This window comes from Ranitomeya variabilis, chromosome 7 (genome assembly GCF_051348905.1).
Source record: "Ranitomeya variabilis isolate aRanVar5 chromosome 7, aRanVar5.hap1, whole genome shotgun sequence".
NCBI classification, from domain to species: Eukaryota; Metazoa; Chordata; class Amphibia; order Anura; family Dendrobatidae; genus Ranitomeya; species Ranitomeya variabilis.
The window spans coordinates 95,697,463-95,715,824 of NC_135238.1; the positions used below are offsets into that span (position 1 = coordinate 95,697,463).

The 18,362-nt window shown below is 40.4% G+C and overlaps 1 protein-coding gene across 5 annotated transcripts in view; it reads left to right on the forward strand.

The window, feature by feature from the left end:
- Positions 1-18,362, forward strand: part of GLS (glutaminase) — a 746,320-nt gene that overhangs the window by 373,253 nt on the left and 354,705 nt on the right. For all 5 annotated transcript variants that reach the window (XR_013218256.1, XM_077275591.1, XM_077275592.1 and 2 more), the window contains exon 10: positions 8,662-8,728. Coding sequence is in view for 4 of the 5 variants with exons in the window: in XM_077275591.1 (XP_077131706.1) it covers positions 8,662-8,728 (67 nt within the window). In the remaining variant the exon portion in view is untranslated. The remainder of the gene's footprint in view (positions 1-8,661; positions 8,729-18,362) is intronic.

Genomic DNA, 18,362 nt, shown 5'->3' on the forward strand with positions numbered 1-18,362 from the left:
AGGAAAATCTGCGCTCCAGGAGGCAAATAGCACTCTGTTCCTCCCGAGTCTCTCCGCACGGCTAAGTAGTACTGTACAGCCACATATGGGGTTTTGCCATGTTCAGTAGAAATTGTGGGACACATTTTGGTGCCATTTTTACCCACTTCTTATGTGAAAATGTAAAATCTGGGGTTAAAACAAAATTTGGGGGGTAAAAATAGTTAGTCAAGTTAGTCAAAAATAGTCCTCATGAACTGGAGCCTTGGAAAAGTTCCCACGCTCGAGTTCATATGAGGACATCCAGCAGAGGGCGCCTCACCGCAACTCAAGGTAACTACAGATCACCCTGGTTTCCATTCAGTACCCGGGGTTTTACAGGCACGAGCGAGTGCACTAGCACAGCTCCTGGCTGTAAAATGATTTAACCCCTTCAGATGGATTTACATCGTGGGACATAACGACGGAAGGTATGGAATATTGTTGTTTGTTTTTTTTACTTTGTTTCAGGATGATGGTCTTCAGGTGGATTAAGAGTCTAATAAAATATTACAACATGTGTCTTTATTTCATTAAAATACTTTGTAATCATGTGTGTGTGTTTTATTAACCATTTAGTACTATTGGATTAATAATGGATAGGTGTCATAATTGACGCCTCTCCATTATTAACCTGGCTTAATGTCACCTTACAATGGCAAGGTGACATTAACCGTTCATTACCCCATATCCCACCGCTACACGGGAATGGGAAGAGAGTGGCCAAGTGCCAGAATAGGTGCATCTTCCAGATGTGCCTTTTCTGGGGTGGCTGGGGGCAGATGTTTTTAGCCAGGGGGGGGCAATAACCATGGACCCTCTCTAGGCTATTAATATCTGCCCTCAGTCACTGGCTTTACTACGCTGGCGGAGAAAATTGCGTGGGAGCCCACGCCAATTTTTTCCGCGATTTAACCCTTTATTTTACAAGCTACAGCGCCCAAATTTTGCACATACACACTACTAACATTAGTAGTGTGGAATATGCAAAAAAAAGGGATATGAGATGGTTTACTGTATGTAAACCATGTCTCATATCATGTCGGGTTTGTGAAGGAGAAATGAAAAGCCGGCAATTGAATTACCGGCTTTTCACATATCTCGCGCTGAATTAAATATAAAAACAGTATATATATATATATATATATATATATATATATATATATGTGTGTGTGTGTGCCTCAATGACATATATACAGTATATATATATATATATATATATATATATATATGTATATATATATATATACATACTGTATATATGTTTTAACGAACATTTGAGCACATAAATCCATTAGATGTCGGTTTTGCAAGCCTGCGAGAAAATCTCGCAGTACGGACGCCATACGGATTACATACGGAGGATGCCATGCTCAAAATACGCTGCCACACCCTGCCTACGGATGACATACGGATCACTATTTTGGGAACATTTCTGCGTATTACGGCCGTAATAAACGGACCGTATTTACATACGCTCAGTGTGACGCCGGCCTTACTGGGCAGGTATTGTCAGAATATTTGCCTCCTAGAGATTCATCTATACAGATGTCCCTTTGGAGGTAGTATGCCTTTGCAAATTTTCTGCTGATGTGGTCAACTACTAACTGAATTTTGTATAGACTTTTAAAGTTAGGATCGTCTTAGGGAGGACACTGTTATAATACTAACATTTTCTTGTCATGGCCATACAGAATACCGGTGTGCTGTAGAGTATATCAGTATTCCAGTATTGCCAAAGCTTTTTCTTTCCTACTATGCCCATATGCAGCACAATGCTCCAAAATGTCATCATCTCTGCTGAATTTACAGGGGTCCATCTGGGGTATGATGACATGGGATTTTTGGTAAAAAATACAAATTTGTCTGAGCCACCATAAGATTTATTATTTCCTTGCTTAACCCCTTCCCGACATCTGACGGTATAGTACGTCACATGTCGGGACCCCCGCTTTGATGTGCGCTCCGGCGGTGAGCGCACATCAAAGCCGGGACATGTCAGCTGTTTTGAACAGCTGACATGTGCCCGCAATAGGCGCGAGCAGAATCGCGATCTGCGCGCGCCTATTAACTAGTTAAATGCCGCTGTCAAACGCAGACAGCGGCATTTAACTACCGCATCCGGCCATGCGGCCGGATATGAGCGCATCGCCGATCCCCGTCACATGATCGGGGGTCGGCGATGCTCCTCCATTGTAACCATAGAGGTCCTTGAGACCTCTATGGTTACTGATTGCCGGTGGCTCTGAGCGCCCCCCTGTGGTCGGCGCTCACAGCACACCTGCAAATCTGCTGTGTAGCAGCGATCTTATGATCACTGCTGCATAGCAGAGCCGATCGGGCTGTGCCTGCTTCTAGCCTCCCATGGAGGCTATAGAAGCATGGCAAAAGTAAAAAAAAAAAGTTTTTAAAAATGTGAAAAAAATAAAAAAAATATAAAAGTTTAAATCACCCCCCTTTCGCCCCAATCAAAATAAATCAATAAAAAAAAACCCAACCTACACATATTTGGTATCGCCGCGTTCAGAATCGCCCGATCTATCAATAAAAAAAAAGCATTAACCTGATCGCTAAATGGCGTAATGAGAAAAAAATTCGAAACGCCAGATTTACGTTTTTTTGGTCGCCACGACATTGCATTAAAATGCAATAACGGGCGATCAAAAGAACGTATCTGCACCAAAATGCTATCATTAAAAACGCCAGCTCGGCACGCAAAAAATAAGCCCTCACCTGACCCCAGATCACGAAAAATGGAGACGCTACGAGTATCGGAAAATGGCGCAATTTTGTTTTGTTTTGTTTTTTGCAAAGTTTGGAATTTTTTTTCACCACTTAGGTGAAAAATAACCTAGTCATGTTAGGTGTCTATGAACTCGTAGTGACCTGGAGAATCATAATGGCAGGTCAGTTTTAGCATTTAGTGAACCTAGCAAAATAGGCAAGCAAAAAACAAGTGTGGGATTGCACTTTTTTGCAATTTCACTGCACTTGGAATTTTTTTCCCGTTTTCTAGTACACGACATGCTAAAACCAATGATGTCGTTCAAAAGTACAACTCGTCCCGCAAAAAATAAGCCCTCACATGGCCAAATTGACAGAAAAATAAAAAAGTTATGGCTCTGGGAAGGAGGGGAGCGAAAAACGAAAACGGAAAAACGGAAAAAGCTCCGGGGGTGAAGGGGTTAAAAAGAACTTGAAAAAGTCAATTTCAGTGAGGCCAGTTGTGTCAAATTGGATTACTGAGCTTGCCAACGAAATCCGGAATAACTAGCTGATAATTTTCAGGGTTGGAGTCCATATGGGATCGATTGCTGATGGGGTTGCCTGGGTCCTAGGGTGTCTTGCTGGTGAAAGGAGGAAGAGAAATAGAGGAATGTGGGATCTTCCTCACTGGCTGGATCCGTGTTGGAGGCAAGGAAAGCATATGCCCCCTCTTTTGAATAGCATCTTCTTCACAAATGGGCCATTTTTATTTTGTTCTTCAAAACATTGGGGATGTATGTGTAGTGGTGCTTTTAAACTTCTAGCTGGGGCTTGAGTAAAGAGGACTATTTATTTTAAAGTAGAGAAAAAATAAAAAAATTAGAAGAAACACTTAGGCTATGTGCGCACATTGCGTATTTGCAGGTTTCTGCATATATTTGCAGAAAAGCGCAGCTCAAAATATGCTCGTTTTTAATGCTTTTTTTATGCGGTTTTTATATGCGTTTTTGTAAACCCATAGAGCTAAATAAAGATAAATTGTTATAAAAAAATTGTGATATCATTTCCTTGTTCAACCTCTTCAGCCAGAGCATAAATATTTAACCTAGACATACTGTAACAAAACACAAACTGTCAGAAATCTACCTGAAATGCAATATGTTTATTTTTCAAAGAAATTAAAAATAAAAATTGCGTGGGCTCCTGCATAATTTTCATTACCAGCAGAGAGAAAGCCGACGGCTGAGGGCTGCTGTTAATATTCTGGGAAGGAGCCAATAGTGAAAGATTCCTATTAATATCAGCTCATAGCTGTTTGCTTAGCATTTACTGGCTAGTTTACAAGGGAACCCCAGAAAAAAAATTTACTTGGGGTCCCCCTATAAAATTGAACCAGCAAAGGCTAGGCAGACAGCTGTAGGCTGATATTAATAGCCTGGAAGGGGCCATGGATATCGGCATCCCCCCAGGCTAAAAACATCAGTTCTCAGCCACCCCAGAAATGGCGCATCTTTTAGATTTGCCAATTCTGGCACTTAGCCTCGCTCTTCCCATTTGCCCTGTAGAGGGGCAAGTGAAGTTCATATTTGTGAGGTTGCTGTCACCTGTGTATTGTCAGGTGGCATCAAGCCCACAGGTTAGTAATGGAGAGGCGTCTACAAGACATCTATCCATTACTAACCCCATAGTGATATTGTATAAAACACAGACACCCAGAATAAAGTCCTTTATTTGAAATCACTAATTTATTGAATCTGTTTGCCATACTTACTAAACGCCTAATCCCCGACGCCCTCGTCTCCTGCAAACAAAAAATAATAATCCAACATATAATACTATCCTGTCTGATGTAGTCCATTTAATACCGAGTGTCCCACTGCGATCTCACGTGTAGAACAGTCACATCGGGAGATGTGACTGCTCTACCCGACCTCCGGTGATACACTGACAGGAGGTAATCGCTCCCGCAGTGCATCACTGAGCCGCCGTGAGAGTTCACCGGAGTTCATCATCGCCGGTACTCTCACTTCTACCGCTATGTGAGAACTTTCTCATGCAGCGGTGCCATAAGTGAGAGCCTCGGAGTTCATCAGCTGATGAACTCCGGTGAACTCTCACGGCAGCTCATTGACACACTGCGGGAGCGATCATCTTCTGTCAGTGTTTCGCCGGCGGCCGTGTGAGATCGATGTGGGACACTCAGTATTAAATGGACTACGGCGGAAAGGTTAGTATATGTTGGTTTATTTTTGATTGTTTGCAGGAGACATGAACATCTGGGATTAGGTGTTCGGTGAGTATGTATTTTGTATGTAATTATGTAAAAGTTTTTATTTTTTACAATTGAACACAGGTGACGGATGATGAGACTATTCTCCCATCAACGGCTTATTCTGTTGCTGTTATATGTGACAAAAGACGTAGTCAGATCAGAGTACTAGTCCCATCAGACAAACACAGACAGACACACGCTCATATTCTCTGACTATACACAGAAACACACGCACACATTCTCTGCCCACACACACAAACACACACATATTCTCCGCGCACACACTCCTTCTCCTTCTGACATCATTTCCCTTTGACAGTTGTAGCGTGTTTTTGGCTGCAAATCTGCTGAAAATAATCAGCAAATATGCAAACCTTTTTACACCTGCGTTTTTGCTGCAGATTTGACTGACTAAATTGAAGTCAATGAGTCAAAAACGCTGCAATTACGCAAAAATAATTGACATGCTGCAGAAAATAAAATGCTGCAAATAAGGATGGAAATTTACAGAATATGCACAACATTTCAGGATTGTCATTGAATTTCCTTGCTTTAGTATTCCATTGCATTTTTGGACCATTTACGCGCGTAAAAAAAGCTGCAAAAACACATTGTGTGCACATAGCCTTAGAATAAAAACAATGAAAGTAAAAATCAGTAGATGTAAAACAAAAAAAAAAATCAACTTGGAAGCATTTAGGTAGTGTTCCCAGGCATGGTGTCTGATTGCCAATAGCTGGAAGGCATCTTGTATAAATAGCACCCTCCTCATTAGGGAGGTGCCTGAGCACCCGCTATGGTTAGTGTTAGGTGTGTTGGTGATGCAACTGTATGTTGCCAGGTCCCTGTCTCTAGTCTGTATGACTGTTTCCGTATCCTGTGTTCCCATAGTCTATTATAGTGATTCTCCTTTTCTGGTGTCCTGTTCAGTATAGATTTTCCGTGTTTCCTGTGTCCGCTTCAGCGGTGTCTGTATCCTGAAACCGCGTCTGCGATATCTGTACCCCGTGGCTGCATCAGCGGTTCCAGAAGTGTTTCCCAAGTGGTAATTCTGTCTCTACCTTTTCCAAGCTGCCATTCTGTCTGAAACCTGTCTCAAGTGTTCATCCTGTTTGCACAGTCTGAACCTGTCGCAAGTGGCCATCCTGCCTAGTCTAGGAATCTAATTAACGACTTAGACCCTTGTGGTCAGCTGCCACTGCCGGACGCCGCCCTGGAGTGGCATGTGGAAGCTACCTGCCGCACAAGCCTGACCTCGCCACTAGAGTCTCCCGTGAACAGCAAGCTAGAACTGTCATTCACTGCATCCAGGCCCCCAGATAGGAGGAATCGTGACAAGTCAGCTGTGGGAGATAACCATCCTATGGCTATTAAATAAAATTATATTTTTCATTTCTACAGGATTTCATAGACAAATTTTCTTTTTTTGGAAATTTTCCTCGAGTACTTAGTGGGTCAGTTGACATCACAGTACAATGCCATTGTGAAAAAACTGAAATTAGCTAATATCTTTTTTTTTCCCCTTGCTGATATACACAGTAGAAGCAGTTGATTTTTTTTTTTCCTCCTCTGTCTTGTTCGATTTGTCTTTATTTAGATCTTCCTAATGGGAACCTGTTACCAGAAAAAAATCTTATTAACATGCAGATATGGGATTAATCTGCAGGTCAATAGTGTTACTAACCTGCCCGGCACCTGCACTTAGCTGAACACTGTCGGGAGAGGGTTAACTTTGTTACCCCCGGAAGCAGTCGGCTTCCATTCACAGAGGGTGGTGTGGGTTCAGTCATCTTTTTGAGAATACAGAGCGGCAGCTGTAACCATGCCCCTGGCCATGACTGACAGCTGGGCCTAATGCAGAGCCAGTGTCAGTCAGCAACGAGTGTGCCACCCCTATGACTGGAAGCCGAACAGTGTCGGGGGAATAAAGTTAATTTTTTCCTGACAGCGTTCGGCATAGTGCGGGCGCCGGGCAGGTTAATAATTCTATTAATGATGTACATATTCTTTATGCAAAACTTCTGTATACTGCATATGATATGTGGATATACTTTTAATATCTTTTTCTTTCTATAATGATATGAAATCAATATTGTAGTGCCACCACCAGCATATCACATTTGTGATGGTAGAGACACACGTGACAATTGGAGTGATTAAAATATCAATATTTTATTTAGAAAAATGATTACAAATGAATATACATATAATAACAAAGTCTGACAGAAAAAAAAACCAGAGGTTCCATTGTCCAGCACCTATCCACATCTCAGGTAACATCCGTTATGTATAGCAGCTGGTGGCGGTTTATTATTTCCTGTACTGTACTGACACTGCATTAGAGATACTCTTTGCACTTGCACTTTTTATTACTCTTGGTACTATGCAGATTCTCTATAGTGGGGTTGACTGAACTTTGTATCGACCGTGTTCTCATGAGATTATGACTCCACATTGTTACAATAATTTAAGGTTATCAGTGGATTTGAGTTCAATATTGACTGAAGAAGTCCTATGTACATTGTTAGACCTATGATTATTCTCACTTTCTAAGGTTGGCCTGCCACTGCTTTTTCTGTAAGACATTCCCCACATTTTGAGGCACTTTATTTTATGTGTATTAATTTTTAATAATTTTGCTAAATAAAATATTGATATTTTAATCTCTCTATTTGTCACGTTTCTCTACCATCGTGAATGTGATATGCTGGTGGTGGCACTATTGACTGAATGTTGAACTGCTGACATTGGCTGTCATCCTTATGGACCCATTTTTCATGATATTAAGTTGTAGAATGATATATCCAAGTGATACAGGGTATATGTTGTCTCCTTCATGTGTGTACTGTGATCTGTACTTCATCCTCTAATTTCTTAATAAACTTTATCTGTTTAAAGAAAAAAATAAAAGTCACTTCAGCAACTCTTTCTGTTCTTTGTTGTTGTTTTCTTTTAGTCACCTACGAGACCCAAACAGTCAATAACTGATTGCTTACACCATTCTGTAATAATCATATAATATACTGTAAAACCAGAGTATTTCAGTATATAATGTCAACTGCAGTCTCCTATGCAGCTCAGCCAGAACCAAGACCATGTAGTGGAGGTCTGATCGTAGCTAGGTGCATGCCAGTACGGCAAATACTCCTTTAAAACACCACTGTCAGAAATTGATAGCAGTATTTAAATGGTTAAAAGCAGTGATCAGAGCTCATCTTCAGCCGCTGCTATGATACACAGACTCCAGCTGACTACTCCGCCAGTGAGCTGTAGGTCAAGCAGAGGAAGGTGGGGGCTGGGTGGAGTATAACACAAAGGAGGCAGAGACTTGCAAAGTGCTTTCACCAACCCAAAGCAGGGAAGTCTCATTTACATATTATTAAAACAACAATTAAAAAAAAAAAATCAGTAAGCATCAGATTGCATAAGTAAAGGTGTGAATAACTTTATCTTTCAGAGAGCAATATAACCATATAAACAGGAAAGTTGGATTGTTCTGACAGACTCCCTTCAAGGTTTAATAATTAATTTAGGTTTATAATATTTTGTATGTGTATTTCTCAACCATATTGCCAATTTTGTGTTTATTTTGTCTTGATTATTTGACATATAATATTATTATTATTATTATTATTATTAATAGAAAAACCTATATTTTCTTTTAGATTCCAGTCTGAAAGAGAAAGTGGAGACAGGAATTTTGCAATTGGATATTACTTAAAAGAAAAAAAGGTTTCTATTTTTTGTTTCATTTTCTTATAATACAAGTAAAGATATTTGTATAAATCATATGCAGTGATAAAATTCTAAGCACTCACACAGGAAGTGAAGAACATCTATTCTCTTGCTACAAATAGCACTTCCTAAGGGTTAGCAGTCAGTGTTTGAAGCTGATGTGTTGGAAGCAGGAAAAATAGTTGAAAGTAAGGATCGGACCAGATCTGACAAAGGACAAATTGTGGTGGCTGTTAGCATCTCCAAAATGCTTGGACTTGTTGGGGTTCTCCTTGCATAGTTTTAAACTGGCCCAAGGAATGACAACTGGTAACCCCTACTACAAGGCCATAGGAGCTTAACGCTCATTGATTAGCACCCAATCAATGTAGGCTTTACGTTGACAGCTCCTGTACGTCATCTGCTGCTAATCTCTTGGTGTCAGATACCATAGGGTATCGAAGGTCCAGTGAAGTTCATTCTCCAATTAGCTAGAGCTGTTTTGGTGGCACAATGTTAGGCAGGTGGTTTTAAGGTTCAATGGTCAATAAAATATATTCCTTGACTGATGCAATTGTAACAAGATCTTCCCTCAACATTACAGATCAATCTAAGGTTCACGTGAAAGACTGGTGACCCTTTTTTCACCCATACAACGTTTCAGCCCTGCTCAGTGGGGTCTTTTCCAAGCATTCTTTTCACAGTATCAAGTAATTTATAAATACCATGTCCAGTGTATACAAAACACTGTATATACAGATATACAGTGGTTTGTATGCACTGGACAAAGTATTTATAAATTACTTGATACTGCGAAAAGAATGCTTGGGAAAGACCCCACTGAGCAGGGCTCAAACAGGATACTGTATGCATGTGTCAGTTATTGACTGCTGTCATAAAAGGTTAACAGAAACTAGTGTATGTTTCTATCAAAATCCATATGTATTGTAATATCCACTTGAGTACAGAAAACTGATCATAATCACTGAATTTAGATACGGACCACAAAAAGAATATAAAGAACTTAGAGTTAAAAAAGAATAAATATGAGGCAACAATGTAAATCTTACTGATTTGGGGTATTAATAGCACATTATTTTTGTAAAATGCTGATAATCTCTAAGTTATGATCACATTTTTAAATTCTATTTACTAAGTAACAAAGTATACACAATTAAAACGGAAATGCTCTTATGATTTCATGAACATTGAACAAATCATGTAAAAAATAAATACTAATGTTAGATTTAAATGCTTGTGTTTCATGGTTCTTATACTTTTTAAAATTGAAATAGTTTTTGTCCCCTTGTCACCCATGCTAATAAAATAAAATATATTTATTTTGTGATCCTTTAGCATATGCATACTTCTTTTTGCTTTTCTATATCTATTCAAGTATGTTATAGGTTGGTCCCTATTTATTTGTGTGGTGCCTGCATTTACACCCCAATCGTATGCTTCGTCTACGACCCACAATGTCCAGACTGGTTGCGTGGTTCTTGGCCCAAACCAACAGCTTCATAGCATGTTTCTGATTGACAGGGACAGTGGTCTTCATAGGGTGTATTTCCCTCCGGTCAGCAATCTTTGGCACGTGTATCACTACAAGCATGTAGTTCATGTTTGTCTGGTACATTAAGTTGCGTTCACAATATATCCTATGCTAATTTCTACAAAATTTAAAAACCATAAACTCTAGCTCTGGATGTTTTGGAAACTTTGCTCACCATGGCTTGCCAATTTCTGCAGTTTTGTAGGTTTAACATGCAACTATCAGCTGTAAGTGGGCAAGGTTTTGGCCACAGTAGCTGCCAGATGGTGGACTAGAATGGCAACCTTTATTAGTAGGATAATGGGGAAAGCAGGCTCACTTCTGACATGAGGAGAGATGAGCATCTTACCTCAGGTGGCGCTCTGATGCATCTCTCACGGTGCAACTTAATCCTGCAACAAGGAATGAACACCCTCATGGCCAGTGGTCTCTGGCTATTGCAGTCTGAGTGTGGACTCTATGATATGGATAGGTGAATTCAGTTCTTCCTCTTTGAGTGTTTTTATATACCGTAGTTCCTTTTCTTTCCCTGATACTACACCTGGTAGTCCAATTAGCCTTTGTAATACCCTTTGATATATCCTTTGTTTTGCTGCATGGAATAGCCATCTCCAGTGTTCCTGAGGCATCACTTAAAAATTGATTCAATGTTCTGTACTTTTTATTAATATGTGAGCCTATAGGTGATAAATGCCTATATATAGTTAGGTCCAGAAATATATGGACAGTGACTGGATCTCCATGATTTGGGCTCTGCGTGCCTCTAGTTAAATTTAAAATGAAACAACTGAGATAAAATTGAAGTGGAGACTTTCAGGTTTAATTAAAGGGGGTGAACAAAAATATCCTGTGAAACGTTTAGCAATTGCAACTATTTTTCTATGATGTACAATAAAAAAATGTTTTAGTGTGGTACTGTGTAAACCAGAAAAATCAATGTAAATACTTTTATGTTCTAAAATGGCACATGTATTCTATGAGTGATACCTTTATGCCTCACTATATGGACAGAGTTAACACATCCACTAGACCGACAGATCACAAATCACTAAGCTATCACTACCACCTCTCCATTTGTAAAGAAAACCTGAATTTTATTTCCTTGGCACCCGATCTACCTCGTGAACAAATGTCCTGTTGTAATATCTCTTAAATGTTGTGCTGTAATCTCCATAATTAATTTGTAAACCAGCCTGAAGAAGGAGCTCCGGTGCTCTGAAAGCTTGCAAACATAATTCTTCTGGTTAGCCAATAAAGGTATAACTCCTAATATTTGTGTAATTTATTGGTATAAAAGTATTTACAACCATTTTTCTACAAAGCCTCCTCATTTCAGGGGCCCAGAAGTAATTGTATGAATTAACTTTACCATAAATAAAGTGTTCATTTTTACTGCTTTGTAGAGAATCCTTTGCAGGCAACGACTGACTGAAGTTTGGAAGCCATAGACTTCACCAAACACTGTGTTTCCTCCTTTGTGAAATTTTGCCAGGCCTTTACTGTGGCTGACTTCAGTTGTTGCTTGTTTATAAGTCTCTTTGCCTTAAGTTTTGTTTTAAACATGTAAAATGCATGATCGATGGGGTTGAGATCTAGTGGTTGACTCGGCTATTGCAGAATATTCCACTTCTTTGCCTTAAAAACTCCTGTATTGCTTTCGCTTTCGTTTTGGGTCATTGTCCATTCGTACTGTGAAATGCTGTCCAATCTGAACTGAAAGTATAGCCCTTTACACTTCAGAATTCAGACTGCTACTTCTGTGTTTAGTCACGTCATCAACAGCCACAAGTGTCCCAGTACCATTGGAAACTTTTCCAGAACTGGGCTTGTTTCTTTAGATGTTTTTTTGGGCAACTGTTATGACCTGGTGGGTATGGAGCGGTACTGAGATGACCTGGTGGCTAAAACCAATCATGGACTCGCTAAGGAGCAGCGCTGCAATGACCTGGTGGGTAAAACAAAAATAGGACTAGCTCTGAGGAGGTGGTAACTTTACTGACCGCAATCCCTACTCCTAACACCAACACTAGAAATAGCTGTGGAGCGTTCCTATCTCTGCCTAGATGCCTCTGCACAGCCTAAGAACTAACTACCCCTGAAGATGGAAAGGAAAGCTATCTCGCCTCAGAGAAACCCCCAAAGGAAGATAGCCCCCCACAAATATTGACGGTGAGTGGAGAGGGAAAATGACAAACTCAGAAATGAAAATAGATTTTTTAGCAAAGGATGCCAAACTATCTAAATAGACAGAGATAGAAAAGGCTACTGTGCGGCCAGTATAAAAACTAAAAGTCCACGCAGAGTTTACAAAAATAACCACCACACCGACTCACGGTGTGGAGGGGCAAATCTGCGACCCCAGAGCTTCCAACTAGCCGGAATATTTCATAATGACAAGCTGGACAAAAGAGACATAAATTGAACTGAACAGAAGGTCATAAGCAGGGAAACACCCAAAAAGTAGCAGACTTATCTTAAGCTGAAAATGGACTGGCCAACAGAGAACTTCCAGGAAAGGACTGAATCCACAGGAAATACATTGACAGCTGGCATCCACTAAAGCCAAAAGCCCAGTTAAATAACAAGGCCAGGAAACCGATTAGTGAACGCAGCTGCTAAGTTCCACTTGAAACCACCAGAGGGAGCCCAAGAGCAGAACTCCCAAAAATACCATTCGCAACCACAGGATAGAGCCCAAGAACGGAATTCACAACAGGCAACATTGAGTTTCAGCAACCTCCAAAGTTTTTTTTTTTATTGGGTTCATGTCTAGAGACTGGCAAGGTCACTCCAGGACCTTGAAATTCTTTTTACGGAGCCACTCTTTAGTTGCACTTGGTCATTGTCATGCTGGAAGACCCAGCCACAACCCATCTTCTATGCTCTTACTGAGGAAAGGAGGTTGTTGACCAAATTTTGTGATACATGACCCCATCCATGTTCTCTTCAATATGGTGCAGTTGTCCTGTCCCTTTTGCAGACAAGCACTCCCCAAAGTATGATGTTTCCCCCACCATACTTCACGGTTGGGATGATGTTCTTAGAGAAGTACTCATTCTTCCTCATCTAAACACGGCGAGTGAAGTTGATGCCTAAAAGTTCTCTCTCCTCTGGATCGTCCAGATGGTCATTGACGAACTTCAAATTGGCTTGGACATGTACTGACGTGAGCAGAAGGACTTTGCATTCTCTGCAGGATTGTAATCAATGATGATGTAGTGTGTTACTAATGGTAAAGTTTGAGACTGTGGTCCCAGCTCTCTTGAGGTCATTGACCAGTTTCTCCCTTGTAGTTCTGGGTTGATTCCTGACCTTTCTCTTAATCATCCTTACCCATGAGGCAAAATCCTGCATGGATCCCCAGACTGAGGAAGATTGATAGTCATCTTGAGTTTCTCCATTTTCTAATAATTGTGCCAACAGTTGTTTCCTTCTTGGTCTTGGCCATGAAGAAAAGGTTGTAGTGTGAGTGTGTGGATAGGTGTCTTCTACACAAGGTACAAGTACAAACAGGTGCAATTAATACCTGTAATGAGTGCAGAGTAGGAGGCTTATTAAAGAAAAACCAACAGGTTTGTGAGAGCCAGAATTCTTGCTGGTTGGTAGGTGATCAAATACTTATTTCATTCAATAAAATGCAATTTAATAATGTAAAAATCATACAATATGATTTTGTGGTTTTTATTTTTAGATTCTGTCTCTCACAGTTGAAGTGTACAGCCCTCTCCATTCTTTGTATGTGGGAAAACTTGCAAATTTGGCAGTGTATCAAATACTTATTTTCCCCACTGATGGGAGTGATCAGCATTAAGCATACCAAAATAGACTATAAAAAGGGAAAAAGAAACATGCCACACAAGGGATCACCTAGCAAAATGACTGTTTTATTAGTTATACCACAAGACAAAAAGAAACCACATAGAGATAAGAACAATTAAAACAGCCAAAAGGCTGCTTACAAAAACCATGAAATATCCATAATAGGGTTAATGTCTAACCTCCCATGCCTGTTAGAACAGTGCACTGAACACCAAATGCCGAAGCAGTTATTGCCAAGTCATATAATAATGCTGGTTAGAAAATGCAGTAATGAGAAGCAATGAACAAGAAAAAAAAATCTTAGTTAAATATGGAAGTACATACCGTATATACTCGAGTATAAACCGAGATTTTCAGCCCATTTTTTTTCGGTTGAAAGTCCCCCTCTCGGCTTATACTCAAGTCATACCCAGGGTCGGCAGGGGAGGGGGAGCAGGGGCTGTCTAGTTATACTCAACTACTCCTGGCACGGTCCCTGCAGGTCCCTGGTTCCCCGGCGCCGCAGCTTCTTCCTGTACTGAGCGGTCACATGGTACCGCTCATTACAGTAATGAATATGCGACTCCACCTCCCATAGGGGTGGAGCCGCATATTCATTACTGTAATGAGCGGTAATGGTGACCGCTCAATACAGGAAGAAGCTGCGGCGCTGGGGAAGCAGGGACCGCGCCTGGAGCAGGTGAGTATAACGGGAAGGGGAGTGCTGCGCTGCACGATATTCACCTCCTTGTTCCGGCGCCGCTCCGTTTTCAGCGTCTTCTGCAGTGACGCTCAGGTCAGAGGGGCGCAGTGATGTGGTTAGTGCGCGCCCTCTGCCTGAACGTCAGTGCAGAAGACGCTGAAGATGGAGCGGCGCCGGAACGAAGTCAGGTGAATATTGAAAGTGCCGGGGGCCTGAGCGACGGAGAGGTGAGTATGTGATTTTTTTTTTTTTATCGTAGCAAATGGGGCAAGTGTCTGTATGGAGCATCTTATGGGGCCATAATCAACGTTTGTGCAGCACTATATGGTGCAAATATCTTTATGGAGCATCTTATGGGGCCATAATTAACGTTTGTGGAGCATTATATGGGGCAAATGTCTGTATGGAGCATCTTATGGGGCCATAATCAAGGTTTGTGCAGCATTATATGGGGAAAATGTCTTTATGGGGCATCTTATGGGGCCATAATCAACATTTGTGCAGCATTATATTGGGCAAATGTGTCTATGGAGCATCTTATGGGGCCATTATTAACCTTTATGCAGGATTATATGGGGTATATTTTAATATGGAGCATCTTATGGGGCCATCAAACTTTATGGAGCATTATATGGGGCTCCTGATTCAATATGGATATTCAAAAACACTTAACCTACTGATGTCTCAATTCATTTTTCTTTTATTGGTATCTATTTTTACTTTTGACATTTACCGGTAGCTGCTGCATTTTCCACCCTAGGCTTATACTTGAGTCATTAAGTTTTCCTAGTTTTTTGTGGCAAGATTAGGGGCGCCAGCTTATACTCGGGTCGGCTTATACTCGAGTATATACGGTATACTAAACTGCTAGCACCAATAATGCGGTAAAACAATAATGATGCAAATATAAATGCCGGATATCAAGAAAACATGAGAAACATGGGCCAAAAGATGATATCCAATTAGGCTAAAGCGTAAGGTAATCTAAAGTGATCCTCCAGTTCCTGGTGTTAGTGGTGCTTCCTGCATGAAAAGCATGCAATGACTGCATCAGATCAGTATAATATTGGCACAATGAGAAGAGAATTATACCTCCCTAAAGATGGCTGGTGAAACAAATTAAATTAAACATTACAGAGTCTATTAACCCTTCAGGTGCTTCACTAGAATTAATACAATGTGGAAGGAAAAAATTAACATTTTACTTTATCAAAAATTTTACTTTAACTCCCAATTTTGTGACGGCAGCACCCCCAGCACTGTACAAGGAAACTCTACACAGATCCACAAACCACACTGTGTACTGAGGTACAACACGTACATTGGGGGAGTTGATTTCTCTGATCGAGTCCTCCAGCCATACAGTGCCACGAGAAAGGCCAAGGTGTGATACAAGAAGTTGGCTGTGTACATCGTACAGATGGCAATGCACAACACATTTGTGCTGTCAAGATGAGCAGGCCAGACTGGTATGTCGTACCTTCAGTTCCAGGAGGTAATGATCAAGGCCCTAATCTATTTGGAGATCAGGAAGGAGCGGGGCGGGCCCCAGTACTTCCAATACTGAAGGTGCTCATATCGTACCAGGTCAACATTTCCCAGGGGAGGTCCCTCAAACCGCAAAAGAGGTGCCGAGTGTGTTACAGAAGGGGGATGCGCAAGTACACCACGCGATACCTGCCTTGACAAACCTGGCCTGTGTATAAAAGAATGCTTAAGATTGTTCCAAATATCCATGTACTGCTAAATTTATTTCTGACTTGCGTAATTCACGTATGCCAATTTGATGCACTCTACACAACTTACGTATGCCACTACTTTATAAAATTCACATACCAGAAAACAGTAGATCAGTTCCAAAATAGGGTCATTTGGGCATTTCTGTTGTTTAGACGCTTCAGGGGCTCTGCAAACGCTACCTGATGCCCGCAGACCATTCTTTCAAAGTCTGCATTCCAAACGTTATTCCTTCCTTCCTTTCCAAGACAAGACATGTGCCCAAACAGTAGTTTTGTCCCACATATGGGACATCCGTGTACTCGTCAGAAAGTTCGCAACAGATTTTGTTTCATTTTCTCCTGTTACGCTTGTGAAAATAAAAAGTTTTTGACTAAAATAACATGTTCATGGAAAAATGTGATTTTTTTTTTCATCTCAATGTTATAATTTTTTGTGAAGCACCTTGGCTTCAAAGGTGCTTAACATACATCTACATAATAAATTCCTTGGGAGGGTCTAGTTTCCAATATGGGGTCACTTGTCTGGGATTTCCACTGTTAAGGCACATCAGAGGCTCTGCAAATGCGATATGACATCCGCAAACTATTCCAGCAAATTTTGCATTAAAAAAGTCAAATGGTGCGCCTTACCTCCCTTGGGGGCTAAGAGATCATTTTTGTGGAAACAATGTGATTGTATTATTTTCACGGCTCTACGTTATAAACTTCTGTGAACACTTGGGGGTTTAAAGTGTTCACCACACATCTAGATTAGTTCCCTAAGGGGTCTAGTTTCCAAAATGGTGTCATTTGTGGGGGGTTCCCACTGTTTAAGCACATCAGGGGCTCTCCAAATGTGACATGGCGTCTGCATGGCTATGTTCTCGGCATGCTCAATATAAATACCACTACACATTTGGGGGTCCAATTTTTCTTATTACCCTTGAGAAAATAAAAAAAAAAGTTGGATCTAAAGTAAAATTTTCATGAAAAAAAACAAAATGTTAATTTTTTCCTTCCACATTCCCTTTATTCCTGTGAAGCGCTTGAAGGGTTGATAAACTTCTTTACTGTGGTTTTAAGCACCTTGAGGGGTGCAGTTTTTAGAATGGTGTCACTTTGGGGTATTTTCTGTCATGTAGACTCCTCAAAGTCACTACAAATGTGGTGTGGTCCCTAAAAAAAATGTTTTTTAAAAGTTTTGTTTAACTTCTTAGCAAAAAAAATGTTAATTTAAAAAATTGTGCTGATGTAAAGTAGACATGTGGGAAATGTTATTCATTAACTATTTTGTATTATATATCTCTGATTTAAGGGCATAAAATTGAAAGCATGAAAATTGCAAAATGTTTGCCAAATTTCAATTTTTTTCACAAATAAACGCAAGTGATATTGAAGAAATTCTACCTCTGTCATGAAGTACAATATGTCATGAAAAATAGGCTCAGAATTGGTGGGATCCGTTGAAGCGTTCCAGAGTTATTACCTCGTAAAATGACAGTGGTCAGAATAGTAGAAATTGGCCTGTTCATTAACATGCAAACAGTGGTTAACTTGCATTTTATTGCATGAAATAAGTATTTGTTGCAATAGAAAAACAGAACTTTATATTTTGTGCAGAAACCTTTGTTTGCAATTACAGAGGTCAGATGTTTCCTGTAGTTATTGACCAGGTTTGAACACACTGCCGCAGGGATTTTGGCCCACTCCTCCATACAGATCTTTCATGTTTCGGGGCAGTCGCTGGGCAACATAGTTTCAGTTGCCTCCAAAGACTTTTCTATTGGGTTTAGGTGTGGAAACTGACTAGGGCACTCCAGGACATTGACATGCTTCTTTCACATTTATAATTTTTTTTTTTTTTTGCCTAAAATACAAAGG